Source organism: Trichechus manatus, unplaced genomic scaffold (genome assembly GCF_000243295.1).
Source record: "Trichechus manatus latirostris isolate Lorelei unplaced genomic scaffold, TriManLat1.0 scaffold00138, whole genome shotgun sequence".
NCBI lineage: Eukaryota > Metazoa > Chordata > Mammalia > Sirenia > Trichechidae > Trichechus > Trichechus manatus.
This window is the reverse complement of record NW_004444074.1, coordinates 4,098,619-4,114,805: the sequence shown is the minus strand read 5'-3', so window position 1 is coordinate 4,114,805 and position 16,187 is coordinate 4,098,619. Positions and strand designations below refer to the sequence as shown.

The 16,187-nt window shown below is 40.3% G+C and overlaps 1 protein-coding gene across 1 annotated transcript in view; it reads right to left on the bottom strand.

Moving 5' to 3' along the window:
* Window positions 1-14,320, bottom strand: part of PSMD11 (proteasome 26S subunit, non-ATPase 11) — a 32,682-nt gene extending 18,362 nt beyond the window's left edge. The window contains exons 1-3 of the mRNA XM_004385407.2: window positions 14,186-14,320; window positions 11,699-11,800; window positions 5,376-5,500 (exon numbers count right to left, since the gene is read on the bottom strand). Of these exons, the coding sequence (XP_004385464.1) occupies window positions 5,376-5,500; window positions 11,699-11,800; window positions 14,186-14,276 (318 nt within the window). The 5' untranslated portion in view covers window positions 14,277-14,320. The remainder of the gene's footprint in view (window positions 1-5,375; window positions 5,501-11,698; window positions 11,801-14,185) is intronic.
* Window positions 14,321-16,187: the final 1,867 nt, after the last annotated feature.

The window sequence follows — 16,187 nt, the reverse complement described above, 5'->3', positions numbered from 1 at the left end:
ACCCAACTGTATCTGCCACCCAAGCAATGACATAAGGTGCAAAGTACCTAATTTAAAGAAGCAGTGTCCTATGCTAGATGGTCTAGCATTTCATCAGGTATCCTTGACAGAGTACCTACTAAGTACTGCAGGTCACACATCATTTCTGTTATTACAAGTTTGCGTTAAGATTCCTGATCAGTGCATAAAACAAACAGAAATGAAATAAGAAAGTGGGATTTCCAGAAAAATAATTGTTCGCACAACACGTTTTTATATAAATCCAAAGATCTCTTAAGAGATACTGTAAGGAAAGAAAAGTAAAAGGACATAACCCAAATTGGCAAGATCATCTATCTTTAGACCCTAAGTCCAAGCTCAGTAAATAAATTTATGACATTCTATGGTATGTGAAGGATTTACCAGTAAGAGATTCAATAAAACTTTTACAACTCCTCATTGGAGCCCCCTGGTGGCTACCTAAACGCCAACTCTAAATTCAACTGACCTCATAAAAATTCTACTAAATGCTAGTATTTCTAAAACAGCACTAAAAAATAAAAGCAAGCCGATCATAATTTCCAAGTTTTGAGTTATGTTCTGAAAAGCCAAACTCAAAGTAAGATCTCTGTTCATGAAATGAATGTAACTGAAAATATTTCATAAATTTTTTTAGCAAAGAAAATACAGCAGTAGTTAGCCCCACATGCCTGGCTGGCTAAGAAATGCTCATCACCACAAGTCGCCCAGGGAGCTTTTTCAAACTATACAAAAATGAATGCCTGGGCTCCTGATTCAGTAGCATGGATTAGAGCTTGGCAACTCTAATGAATATCCCCAATTAAAAAACACCATATTCTACTCCTGTGTCTCACCTTCCTCCATTTCCCTGATAGTCCAGATGTTAAATATCTTGCCCAAGGTCACATAGCAGCTGTTGGGACCAGAACTCATCACTATATCCATGCTCCTTCTATTTTAGCCCAGCCTTAAATTCATGTCAGTACAGACATTTCTCCTACAGCAAGGACTTTTTACAGTGTGAGCTGTCTATATCTCTTATCAATTACAGAGTACATGATTCGTATTATGCAGAGTTTTCATTGGTGAAGTCAACACCTCAGTTCTAAGGAAAAATAAAAAAGGCCACTGCCCTTGCCTTGCAGCTATTTTGAATGGCTTTGTGCTTTGTTAATACTAACAATGACTGATAAGGGGGAAAATATACAAAACAGCCCATCCTTCTGGAGGAAGACCTTTACTAGAGTACAACAGCTTGATGTGGTCAAAACTAGATGTTTAAGTTTTAAATCAATGCACTTAACCATTTTTTCACATGTATCTAAATTCTCGTGGGGGAAAAAATAACTACTATTCCAAGTCTGAAGTTATGTAATACAAACCCCTTTTTCCTTTGAAACAATTGTTTTGATAGCATGATTTCTGATGTGAGGCTTCTTGGAAATGTGCCACTGAGTTTCAGTTGGGCAGACTATACCAACAAATGGCTTCCTGTAGGCAACTATCTAGAAGATCAGATTAATTCTGGAAGTTCAGTTCACTATTTGGCAAGGGTCTGGTTCAACCTTCTTTCTCTCCTCCTTATTCTACTTCTCCACTCCCCACCCCTTACCAACCACCCTATCCTCACCTCCTCTACTCCCGTTCTCCCACACATACAGCCTCACTTTCTAGGCTCCACACCTTGCTACTGGAATTTACCTAGTCCTAACCTAATTCATATCAGCTTTGGGAATATGACAAGCTGGAGATTGTTTTATAGCTGTATCTGGCTTATGGCTAGTCCCCAAATAGAAAAAGGCAAGGAAAATGCCCACTCTCACAATCCTGGTATCAAACTCCTTAACACAAAACCCCAGGCTCTCTTAATGAAATTCCAAAACTTCTTATCTTGCCTCAGGCCTCAATACACTACTATGACAGTGATCCACCTATGACTTTCTCCTCAGTCCTTTCCCATCACCCAATCAAAGAATTTTCAAAGAACTGACATCTTTCCAAGATGACGACTATATCCAATGTCCTCAACTCAGAGACCTTAAGTTATCTAGACAAATATAGTAACAAAGCCTCATGCTTACATCTCTATTCAGTAAACTTACATCTTAATTCAACCAAGCATCTACCACAGGAAAGGAATAATCCATACATAAATGAATCCATTCATTCCTTCAGCAAATATTAGTTATGCAGCTCCTTTAAGCCAGACTATTCTAAGTGCTGGGGTACGGCAGTGAAGGGGACAAAGGAGTTATACTGCTGGCACTTATACTCTAAGGAGAAAACACATGCTCAACAAGTAAACAAATATGAAAAAAAGTAAAGCAGAGATAGAGTATTTTAGATAGAGTGATCAAGAATGGTCTCTGAGGCAGTGAGATGTGAGCAAAGACTTGAAATGATGTGAAGAAAGAGCCATGTTAAGATTGGGTGGAAGAGCAATTTAGATGTGTATAAATGCCCAAGGCCAGAACAGATAAAGTGCAATGGCAAAAGACCAGTATAACAGGAGTAAAGCCAGTAAAAATAGTACAATGGATGAGGTCAGAGAGATAGCCATGTTTAAGGAATTTGGATTGTACTGAGAATGAGGATCTTTCAGGAGTTAGAACAGACTCCATGGCACCTAACAACAAGAAGAATGAGGAAGGCACTGTGGTACAAGAGATACAGTGTTTCATCTGAATTTATATTACAGTACAGAAGACAAGACAAATATAAAATAATTTTCATTCAAGGCAGAATAATCAGAAATATAACATGTACAAAATACAATGTGGGTCACTGGAAAAGTTAAGATACATCAAAGGAAAGATTTCAGAGGAGGTAGAACTTGAGATGGGACAACAGAAGGGAAAAGTACAACATGAGGAAGTGAACAGAGATGGAGCGTACAGGGCTTATTCAGCAAACAGCCAGGCATCCAACATGGCTGACAGGTTTGATATGTTTAACAGAGTACCGGGACAGGGACTGGACTGGACTGCGGGACATAAAGGGATACTCACGAGGAGTGTGCCTCTTAGCTCAAGTAGATACAAGAGACTAAACAGGCAGCTCCTGTCCATAGGTGAGATAGGAAGGCAGAGAGGGTTAGCAGCTAGTTGAATAGACATGCGGGATCGGGGTGAAAAGGAGTGTGCTGTCACAGTATGGGGAGAGCAATTAGAGTCACATAACCATGTATGTATAAATTTTTGTATGGGAAAAATTTAAAAAAAAAAAGACTACCAGGATATCAGTCTGCTAGGGTAGTTTCACAATGGATTATCTAGCTCCACAGGCAATGGAGAGCCACTGAAGGTTCAAGCTGGATGAGGGAGAGACACAAATAAAATGATTAGAGATCTCCTTGGTAAGATATCTCTGACAATGGTGGTCCACAGTGTGGAACGAGGCTTTTGCAGAATATTAGGAACCAAACTAGATGGTAGCAATAGAGAGAAACAAATACAAAAGAGGTAGCAAAGTAGACACTGAAGAAAGCTGAACTGACAGAATTTAACAAGTGGTTGGATGTTGAGTTAGGTCATGTTGAGTCTAAGGAATAAATGAGACCATCTGGGTGATTTAAAACCTACTCCAAAACAAGCAAATAATCTATAATCTACATACATTAACTAAAAGAAATTCTCCTAAGTAGAACAGGGTCTGGCTCTTGATAAAGGCTATATTGCTGAACATCAAAAAACAGCCTTACTTAACACTAAAATGACACTGAAGATAAAACGACACAGTGCCTAAGAGTTTCCTTTCATCCAAGGAAAAGGAGGAAAGGTCTCTAGTTGACATAAACGTAATGCGCAATGAAGAATGGTAATGTGCAAACACAGTAAAGGGAGGGCCTAACCAGACACAGAGCCACCTGATAAAGGCCAGTAAATCTCACTAGCCAATTACAAGAGAGCACTAAATTATGTCTGGATAGACTTCTACAAAGGAGCAGAAGGAGAACTGATCATTAAACAAATGCAGTTCTATCCACTGAGTCAGCTCTATACTATGGGGAGGGACAAATTTCTCTGCCAGAGTTCCAAGTAATACTTAGTTTCAAACTAACATTTATTGGTTAGCTCATTCTAAGGTATCCCTATTTCAAACATAAGATGACACCACCTTCATGAAAACAAAGTACAAGTAAAAAAAAGTTAAGGTTACATAAGACTAACCTTTCTAACAAAATCACATTTTCTTTAATTCATAAAAATAATCCTAAAGGTTTGGTTCAAAAGACAGCCATCTAAATAGTATCTATTTTTTATCTACTACCTGGAACAGCATTCTGCTCTACAAATGAATTTTCTCTTAGTTTATGATGTTAAACTAGACTTCAAAGAAATCATTAAGGCAAGGAAGTAGATTTTACAAAAAGACATGATTTTAAACTGGGACCCACATGCGCTAGGTATCTGAAATACCTATTTACTTAATATGCTACAGTGGCCTTTCATACCCTTTACTTGTAAACTCAGAGTACAAGAAAAACAACTTCGATTAGCAGCTCCAACTAGCAGCTCCAACCCCTGCCCTTAGCTAACTTTCATATATTTGTTTATTGCCTGCCTTCCCATCAAAATATAATCCTCATGAGTAGTGACTTTGTGGTTTTACATCTGTATCCCCAGTACCTATAACAGTGCCTAACACAGAGCAGGCACTCAGTGAGTGTTGATCAGTGTATCTACGAGAAAGACAATAGCTATATTCTTCCCACAAACAGATTCAAGCAACCACAGTATACCCTTGCTTGAATCTGCCACTTTCTGCAGAATGATTTTTAATTTGGGTGTGTGCCTCCTTCTTGTGAATTGCAAAAAATACAAGCTATCTCTGAAAAGGTAGGAAGCAGTCAGTGATTCCAGACAGCCACTCTTCAATACAGCTCAGGATCTAGTCTGAACTTGTAGAGGACAAGTACAGAAACACCAGAGTCACTTCTGCACACATGAGACACAAACAGATGGATGCTCACCCCTAAATAAAGGTGTATACACAATACAAAACATGCCAAGAAGAGATGTCACAAGACTTAATTAGTGCTCACAAAGAGCTTTGTGACACAGGATGAAAGGTACCACAGACACAGAAAACATTACAAAGGTGTGGCAATACAATACCTCAAAGACAAGAATCAGTTTGTGACCCTGATGTAATGAGGATTCCAGGGACCACTGACAATCTCCACTTACAAAGCAAAGCATGGAACAGACCCAAAGTATCAAATGCCCTGTAACAAAGAGAAACTGACATGATAAGTCCTGAGCTGTCCTCCCAGCTGTCCCTTCCACATTAGTACCACAGTGCAGGCAGGCATTTCTTTCACTGAAACAGACTTTTTTGCATCTTGCCTACCGTCTGTCATTAAGGTAGCTCACCTCCTGCCCTGTAGCTGCTTCCATGTCAAGAAACAGATCAAGAAGAGATCGGACCAGACGAGCTGCTTTAGCCTTGCTGATGGAATTCAAGAAAGGTCGCACATACTTCAGGAGACCTCCAAGCTCTGTGTGGAAGAGAATTCAGAAGGAAAAAGTATACATCAATATTAGGGACAAAATACACATTAAAAAAACAAAAACAAAAACCCAGGATCATAAAATCAGTATTTATGTCACTGGAATCCATCTAAATCAACTTACTAGAGGGGTTTAAAGTATTCCCAGCAGGTAACAGAACAGCAAAAGTAAGTTAACATCATATACTAAATTTGTATTTGTATTCTATTCCCCACTCAGCCATTGGATTATGATCAGGGGGCCCTGGGAAAAGTTCATGATCCTCTGACTTATTTATCCATCTTAATGAAACGTAAATAGCAAAGTACTCATACTCTCCGGGAACAGTTTTCTAGAACATGAAATACTTTGTGTCCCTGCCCACCTTGGACAAAATCACTTCTCCACAACCAACAAATACGATCAGGCTATGCAGGAGTAATTTCTTTTTTATTTAAGTCTAGATAGTCTGCCTTAGCAGTTTCCCTTAAACAGAGAGAAGTGATCAATTTCGAAGTTCCTTTCTCCTCCGTACCTGTAGTACTCCCCAGTTTAGCCTTTCAGCAATATCACTTTCCTGAACTAACTTTTCACAAAGGAGTAACGGTGTTGTGCCCTAAAGCTGTATGCTCTTTTAAAATCCCTAACTGATCTGCAAAATCTAAGTCTGTAACTGTGACCCAAAAAAGATGTTCATAACAAGCTTTTTCCTCTCCCCTGCATAAGAAAAGCGGGTGGTACAGGAACTCTAGGAGAGCATCTTTAGAAACAAAGTTAAACTAGAGATATGCTTGCCAAAGAGTGAAAATTAGAGAACGTCTGCACGAAACAACTAAGGAAGTATCTTTGGAATGTAGGTTAGAATTACCTCAGTGTCACTGACTCTTTAATATTCTCTACCCTCCTGAGAACTCTAATTCAGGGCAAGCAAACTTCACTCTCCTGAGAACACTAATTCAGGGTCCTAAAATCCTCACCTGCATGAAGAGTCAGAAGATGCATGGGACTGTGTCAAGTACTAAACAATCTTATACAGAGTGAAAATGTTCATCTTTTCCTTTATTCCCCAGTATAAACCTTTGATTCCCATTGTCTAAGACTTCTTCCCATCTGCCACCCCATTCACTCCTACACAGACATACACACACACATAGACATGCCTCACTCATGCTGCAATACTATCTTCTCAACCTATATAATCCTAGGTGTTATGGATTGAATTGTGTCCCCTAAAAATATGTGTTGTAAATTCTAACCCTTATGCCTATGGTTATAATCCCATTTGGGAATGAGCTGTCTTTGTTAAAGGAGCCCTGGTGGCACAGCTGTTAAAGCACTCAACTACTAACCAGAAGGTGGTTCAAACCCACCAGCTGTTCCATAGGAGAAAGATGTGGCAGTCTGCTTCTGTAAAAATTTACAGCCTTGGAAACCCTATGTGGCAGTTCTACTCTGTCCTATAGGGTTGCTATGAGTACGAATCCACTAGAAGGCAGTGGGTTTGGTTTTGGTTGTCTTTGTTATGTTAATGAGATGGGATTAGTGTAGCCTGCCATCTTGAGTCAATCTCTTTTGAGACATAAAAACAGATTAAACGCAAGTTAGCAAGTAGAGATGGCAGAAGAAAGATGCCAAGGTACATGAAGATAGCTCAGGAGCAGAAGCTCAGAAGGGACAAGGACCTTTCTCCAGAGATGACAGAGAAAGAAAGCCTTCCCCTAGAGCCAGCACCATGGATTTGGACTTCTAGCCTCCTTTATGAGAAAATAAACCTGTTTGTTAAAGTCACCCACTTCTGGTATTTCTGTTAGAGCAACACTAGATAACTAAGACACTAGGTATCATTTTAGGTCCAGCTAAAGTCCTATTTAATCTTCCATGCTAACGACAGTCTACAGTGATTTCTCTCCCTCAAATTCCTTTTGAATTTATGTAAATTTCAATTGTATTATATAATCAGAGCTTTTTAAAGGTAGTCTAATGCAATGTTCCTTCTCCCACATTTCCTACTACGCTTGAACAATTTCTAGTTAGGGATATGTTCAGAAAACAGCCTATTCCGTTGTTGGTCAAACCAAATTGTTCTTTTTTGAAACATGAGTCTATGTCCTCTTTTCAAACTGTTTCAAATATTTAAAGATAACTATCATTTACATCTCCCTAACTTTCCCTTTCTCCAAGATAAACAACATTACCAATTCAACTGTTCCTCCAATGTCCTGGTTTCTAAAGTCCACATCACCTGAGTTGCCCTCCTCTAACCAAACTCTAGTTTGCAAAAGTACCTCTTAAATGTGGTACTCAGAAATGAAAACAATGATCCAGGTTGGGTCTGACCAGTAGAGTATAAGGCTACATGTAACACAAGACAGCATGTTTAGCTTTTTCTAATAGCACTTTTTATTAAGACTGAGTCCATTAAAGTCAATGGACTTTGACTTTAATGCATAGACTACTGTCAAGACAGGTACTTCCCCCTTCCTCTGTTTTGATACATACTTTAAGTATATGACTTTATACTTATCACAACTGAATTTAATCTTGCTGGCTTTGGCAAAAACTCTGAATCTTAATTCTGTCCTCTACCATACTGAGTCATCCACAAAAATAAGCATGCCTTCTGAAATGGCTTTAGCCATGACGCCAGTTAAACTGCTGACCAGAAGAACAAAGACAGAGCCTTAAGACATGATGCTAGAGACGTCCCTACAGGTTGACAAATGACCTACTTATTAACACAGTTTGGATAGTTAGTGAGACCACTGTAAATCTATAAGCTGTACCTGCCATATAATATTATGACAAATGTTTAAATCTGCTTATATCAGATGCGTAGTCTATATCATCCCTCCATTCCAGGGGTTGGCAAACTTTTTCCATGAAGGGCAAAATAGTAAATACTTTTGGCTTTGCATCTATACAGTCTCTGCTGCAACTATTCAGCTCAGCCACTGCAGCACAAAAGCAGGCATGGACAATATGTAAAAGAACAGAGTAATGTGTTCTATACTATTACTGTGGCTCTATAATATTACGGTGTTCCAGCAAAACCGTATTTACAAAAACAGGTGGCAGGCCACAGTCTGCTGACCCCTACAAATCTACCGGTCTGATATGCTAACTAAAAAGAGAGAACTAAGATGAGTTTGGAATAATTTGTTCTTAATAAACCCCTGGTTTAAGTGATTAAAATCTCCTTTTCAAATAATCTGTTCCGGAATTTTACTGTAGATTTACCAGTCTGTAGTATCTGGAATCTATTCTTTTCAGTACCTTTTTGAAAAGTAGAATGTTTGTCCATCCTCAGTCTCCTTATACCTCTGAATCACCATGATTTTTCTCAGAATACTAATGGTGGCTCTATAATTACATCTGCTGGAACTATCCTATTCGTATTAAAAGAGCAAAGTTGTCATAGCCTAGAGACTTGAACTTATTTAAAGAGATTATCTGCACTCTCTTCTCTCACCTACCTTGGCTTTAATTCTCTCTTTCTGATGTTATTTCTATCTTTTTCAGTTTGAAAATCATTTTCCTTCCTGGAAAAGGCAGAAGCGAAACATGAGCTAAGCAGTTCTGCCTTCTCTCTAGCACCTACCAGCATTACAATATTTTCTCCAAGCACTGAGTCTTATTCTTCTTACCTCAACCTCTTAGTTGCCATTTTTCAAAAAACTCATTTGATTTTCCATTTTAGTTTACTACTGTCTTATACTCATTCTTGGTTATATTCTGTTTCTTTCCATTTTCTAAGTTTTTTCATTCCCTTAAAATCATACTGACTTCTTCCACCTGTTCTTACTGTGATGCTCTGCAATTATAAATGATCAGAATTTTCTTTTACAAACCTTTCAGAACTCAACATATTCCTTTTAAGAGTCTCAGGCTATGAGATCTGTAGATCCTAAGCCTACAAATCGTGTGTGATGATGCTCAGCACTACTTTCAGTCACTGTAACACATTAGACATTGTCTTATTCACTAATTCACAAGTGACTGTTGTCAGTCAGGGACCTTATCTTAAAATTGTTTGAGCAGACTACTTAGCACAGTAGTGGCAGAGTGTTTAAGCGCTCAGCTGCAGCTGCTAACTGAAAGGTCAGCGGTTTAAACCCACCAGCTGCTCCAGGAGAGAAAGATGTGGCAGTCTGCTTCTGTAGATTACAGCCTTGGAAACCCTATGGGAAAGTTCTACTCTGTCCTATAAGGCACTATGAGTCAGAATCAACTCGACGCACACAACAAGCATATGTTAAATGCATAATAAAACAATATTGAAGACTAATGGAACAGACTTATTTCTGTTCTCAGGTAGTTCAAAATCAAAGGAAACAACCACAAACCTATCAATTATTAATAGAAAGACAGGTAAATGAACATAAGTCCCAAGACTTCCATAAGGCTTCTATTGTGTATTATCTATATTCATCAAACTCTTTCTCAGAAAATAGTGATACATAACCTGGAAGAGATTTTTTAAAATCCTTATAATTCACCTCATCCTTCTCAATTCTAATAGGTTTAGCCATACACTTCTAAACTTCTCAAGTATTGGGTCACAAGGGAGTGGCAAGGAATGAGGCGAGAATAACCATGAAATAGGAATTTCAAGCAAAACAGTAACATTTTTGGATGAAAATTTCTTAAGCATTGACCATACTACATGCTGCTTTCAATTATCCACAACACTGAAGGAAACCAGAGATATGGACAGCTCAACAACAGAAAATTTTTAAATCACCTCACCTGTTTTATAATTCTTTCAGAAAATTTACCTTATTAACTGTATTCTGTATGAACTAATTATCAAAACTGTTTTGCAACCCTTCAAGCTCATACTAACTGGCAGGCAAAAGGAATCCATAGGCATGTTAAATAGGAAGTCAGTCAGTCTAGGAGGAAAAAAAAAACCACCACTGATAATCTGTTAAGCGGATAACCACAAGAAAGCAATAACCATTATGACACGAGGCCATGAGCCCTGAAGTAGAACTACACAGGTTAAAATCCTGAGTCTACCATTTACTAGCTGACTGACTTTGGGCAAGTTATTTAACTTTTCTGTGCTCAGTTTCCTTATGTGTAAAATGCATAATAATATCTACACCTCATCAACTTATTTTGAGGATTACACACGCTAAACCATGTTTGTGCTTAAAACAGCAACTGGTTCACAGGAAACATGCAAAAAACATTAGATATGATTTTTCTTATTATAGATATTTTTCAATGATACATATATTTTAAATAAGATACAAGATCCATGCAAACACATCCTCCCAATTTCATACATCTTTACTCAACATTCTACTGATAGATCCTAAAAACTATTAAGTTAGTTATGCTTATCTGGGAAAAATCTTAGTTCTCAAGTTCAGGAAGGTTTTGCCAACTTACACCCATCATTCTCTTGGATAAGGACATAATTCTGTGGAAAGTAATTCATGAGGTCATTTACCAAAGCCTAATCCATTCTAATCAGATAAGCTCTAAATTCTCTTTAAAGTTGAAACAATCATCTGTTCTAAGTTTAAACTGACTTCTCTCAAAAACTATTACCCCTTTACCAGCCAAAGGCCTTCCTGGTCAACAAGACCCTCTCTTTATTCCAAGGACACACCCATCATCAGAATTATCATCTGGAGCCTGGCCAGTCAACAGTTCAAGTACTACTAGAATGTGTGGGCAATGATATGCAGAAAGTCCTAGTCACCAATGAAGTCTTGGGAAGGCTGTGTCCAGTTAATCTCTTAGTCATTCTGTACTAGGAAAAAAAGACAATGAGTCACACTGTCCTTTGCACAGATGCTAAATCCCTACTCATTTTCAAGTCAGGGGACTAAAGTCACTATCTACCTTAAATGCATCAGAGCTGCTCAGTGAAATCACTGGACACTGCTGCCTGTATATAAAGGAATACAGTGTGATTTCAAAAAGATGAAAACCAGAAACAAATCACAAACCACTATATCCTAACAGAAAAAGGATCTTCCCTTACCTGCAGAACAAAACACCTTCATGAAAGAACTGAGACTAAAGGGCACTTAACTTCCTGCTAAGACACTTAAGTTCAACAAGCTGCCAAGAAAATAAAACTGAATTTTATCTCCAATGAACTGAGTGTGTGTTCCTTCACTCCAACAAAAAACTGAAACTTCACCCAGTGTTTCAGGTAAAAGAGAAAGCAATCCATTTGCGGCACCTACCTGCAGCTTGTCCGGTCTTCGCCAGGAGAGACCCCAGTTCCAGGATGCTCTGTTCTTTAACCTGTACTGCTTCCTCATCGTTCTCCTGAATGTCACGTTTCACTGGGAGGGGAAAATGCAAACCCTCTTAAAATTCTGACAAAAAATGAAGACTGAGGAAAATTTCACCCTCACAAGATTCGTTATAAGCTCAAACATAGTCACCAAAAGACAAATTCTAGACTGCTTAGAAGAAACAAGCTCTAAATAAGAAAGCATAAAATGTATAGGTAGGACATGTCCCATGTAAATCATTAAAATAGATTCCTCCTCTGATTCATTGGTGCCTTTTCATTTTACCAATTAGAATTTCCCTTACCCATAAACAATGAAATGTCTGTTACAGTCACCTGGTTAAAACAAAATTAAAACAAGTCCTTCATACTTACAGTGCTGAGCCCCATGCTAGGCACTATGTTATGTGAAAATATTAAACATGCCTGTGCATTTACCTGCCCAAACTAAACTCAAATGACCAAGTTACTGATAACTGCAAAGTCAAAGGCCTTTAAATAAACTTCAGGTCTGCGCAAAGTCTCAACTGATGGGTGTGTTAGGTATAAGCAGTTCTACAAAGTCATTCAGGAAAAACAATCCTATCAAAGCTCCAATGTGATCCTGAACAGTTACAGTTAGGAGGGACTGCTGCTTTATAATGGATTCAGATCCTGTTAAAATAACTTTGTGCTATCCCACTTTCAACTGTTGATAGCTATTTTACCACTTCAACATCAAATGGCCTCTCCAAGTTTGTAGTAATAATTTTAATTATCACCACTACTAGTTATCACTTCTCTTACAAAGCATCATGACTTGACAAAAACCAAGATTTTAATACTTCACGATAGAGTCCAGAAAAAGTAAGGCTGTCAACCATCATGACTCAAGCTGGCTGTAACAGGGAAGCTTTCAGGAAACTCTCCTAGTATAATGGGCAAACAAAAAAATACTCTGTTTACCACAACTCTTACGTTAGAAAAGACAAAATGTTAGGCACTGGGACACTAGGGCACTAGAAAGTTAAAAGTCATCCTTCTCACGTTAGTTCTAAATATTAGTGTATACTCACAGAACAAAATACATATGTGACTGAGATGATTCTGGTTCTGTAATTGTAATGGAAGCCAAGATAAGAACTTCAAAACGATAAACACCCTCTACCAATATCATCCATTCACAGATGCATCTTGATCCCCCACCTCCTGTCCTTCTCCAGTAGTTCCAAAGATAAAGACATCAAGATCTTGTCATTGTCCTTTCTCTGTGCCAAGTCAGGAGTACCAAAATTCAACAGACTAATAAAATAAGTCAACATAAATGCCAACAGCCTGGCAGCCCTACATACACATACACTCTCATACTACTTGTTGATCCAGTTCCAATCTTCTCAAGCTACATTATTAAAAAGATCACATTACTACTACACGTGCAGTGAAGAACTAGCCCATGCCCTAACTAAACTCTATGATTGGCCATTAAAAGCCTTCTCTGTCAATCATAAATTTATTTTTGTTCATACCTGCATCCTAGTAGAAAGCTGTCAGAAAAGCTGCGGTTCCCATTTCAGCTTTCCTATTGTGTTCTAATGCAAGACAATCATACTACCGTGTTAAGAAAAATTTAATTTTCTCCGGCAATGCGCAGCTGGCCGGTTCCAATGAGTTCCCTGAACTCCGCGGCTGACAACTAACTCTCTGAACTCAGTTCCAACCTCTACAGCGGAGACTAGGAAGATTAGTCACCTCCTGTAGCCGGGCGGTCCCACCCTGAACACCTCGCTCTCACACCCTTACAGAGGGGTAGAAAAATGCCTCGGCCACCTCCTCAAACCAAATGCCAATCCCAGACGCATGTTTCCTCAGTATTTCCCACATTCAGAAAGGGGCTCCCCTTTGCTGGAGCCTTCCGTTGTGGGGCTGGGGAGAAGTAGCAGCTCCCAGCGTCCCGCAGAAAGGAAACTCCAAGAGAAAGCGAGCGCTCGCACTCCCACCCCACGCAGACAGTGTTGATAACAACGGCGGGAAATGCCTGTCCTAAGCGGGTTTCGCCAAGGCCCTTCAACTCGGGGTTCTCAGACCAGTTCGTAACAAACCCACCGGTCGGAACTGTTCCCGGTCCCGGGCCAGCCGTGTGGGCTACAGCGGGGACAACGCCGGGGAGAGATGGGGGCCCCGGCTCGGCCCACTCTCCCACCCCACGCTGAGCCCTCCGTGAGTCAGCAGCCGATGAGAAGTCGCGGGGGTAGCCTCAGGGCTTCTTACTGGACTGGGACCCAGGGGACATCAGGGAGCCCCAAGCGGCCTGTGCCCCCGGCCCGGCCCCCCTCACACACACACACAGTGAGTCAGCAGCACCAGAGCCGGTTAGCATGGCCCCGCTCCTCCGCTACCGACCAACACGGGCCGAGCTGACCCAGCTGGGCCGGCGAGGGGGCGCGGCGGCCTTTACCGATAGAGTGGAGGATGTCGATGGAGGCCTCCCGGTCAGTGTTGAGTAGAGACTGGGCTCTCTGGAACTCCACCACCGCCGCCGCCGCCATCTTACCGCTCTCACACCGTCCCCGGCCGCGGCCGCCGACGCCGGAAACACACACCCGGAAAGCCCGCCTCCGTGCCCCTCCCCCGTAACGCACCCCCTCCTCCTTTCCCAGAGCACCACGGGAGTTGTAGTCTCTCCGCCAGGGGAGGGGGAATGAGGGATGAGGGTGAGAACTGGGGTGCCTCGTTTGGTGGGCAGCAAGCTCCCCAGCACCGCCTAGCGGCCGGCACGCGCAGAAAAGAAGCGGTGCCTAAAGAAGTCTAAAACCCAATGCTATCTGAAACTCCCCTCACTCGCTCTTGAAAGGAGTTTTTGAGCACTTGTCTAGGCATTCAGTGAAAGTTTTATTTGCAGCTTCGATGTTTAACCATTCATTCGGTACAATAAACGAGCTTATAAAGTGGTCGCTACATGGCAAATAACACCATTCCAATGCATTCAAGGGTCTAACAAAATTTGTTAACACACACATCATTTTTTCCAAGTTTGAATCCTACAGAATCCTAGCCAGCCTGTGATTTAAACCCACCAGTGTCAGAGAAAACTCCCTTTCCCAAGTAGCCCATTCAATCTTGAAACAGTATTGGATGTTAGAAAATGAAATACCATCTTTCACCCATTCACTTAGTAAATACTCTTGAGGGTCACACAGAAGTCTAATACACCAACTCCCCAACCCAAAAAAGAACAGATTTTTCTTCCCAGTATTTCCAGTTCCTTCAACTAAAATCAGACACCTGAAGGGCTGTCAAGTGGGAGTGGAAAAGATATTCTATGTGACCAGTGAGGGTTGAGAACTAAGGGAGGTAATAAAAAATATACAGAGGCAGTACAATATGAGGAATACCTTTCTGCGAGTGACAACAATCCAAAAATGGAATATGCTGTCCTGTAAAGGAACTATAAAGGGAGCCAACATTGCACTCCTCTGTGACTGGTTTTGCGGGAGAAAGATGTGGCAGTTGGCTTTCATAAAGATTTACAGCCTTGGAAACCCTTTGGAGCAGTTCTACTCTGTCCTATAGCGTCACTATGAGTTGGAAATGACTAGACGGCAGTGGGCTTGGGGCGTGGGTTTGGGTTTTGTGACTAGGTTAGGCAACTTATGTATCTTTCTCCTTTTATCCTCCTAACCATGTTGGGTAAAGAAGATATTATTTACCCCCCTTTTAGGTGAGGAAACAGAGGCAAGTTTAAGTGATTTGCTGAAGCTCATACAGTAGGACTGGGCAGTGCTTTGTTCTGTTGTACATAGGGTAGCTGTGAGTCGTAACCAACTGTACAGCACCTAATAACAAAATACAGTAATCGACAGAGCTGAGATCTGAAGAGGAGGGAGTGTGTTCCTAGTTCCTGGGTGTGTTCAAATGGAAATTGAGTAACCTTTCATCAAGTTAACAGAATTCATGACTTCAATGGGGAGTTGGATTAAATGAACCCTAAATTTCTTCCGCCCCCGCTAAGGTTTCACGAGTCTGTGTAAACTGAACATTTGCTTTAAAAAAATTCCTCCCTTTTCAATTTGGTGTGCAAATAATGATATTGTACCAGAATGTTAATGGGCTATAAAACCCCAAAGCCGAGTACAACAGGCGATAAGTATCTACACCTTCTAAAGAACTACCAGTTACATCCCAAAAAAAAGGTTGCTAGAAATTGACTAGACCAGTCCTGTAACCTTCATTCAGCTCCAGCCTCCATCAGGAAGACATAAAAAATTGAAAAGGAATTCATTAGGACGATTCATTAGTAGACAGGCTAGGGTTCTCACCTCAATACAAAAAGGAGATACTACAAAAGACTGGGGGTGTATGCCGGATCTTTCTCCCATGCTGGTGAGACTTGCTGACTGCAGAAATGCATAAGCCCATTTCTATGCAACCACCAGGAAGAATATGATGATACCGTTTCA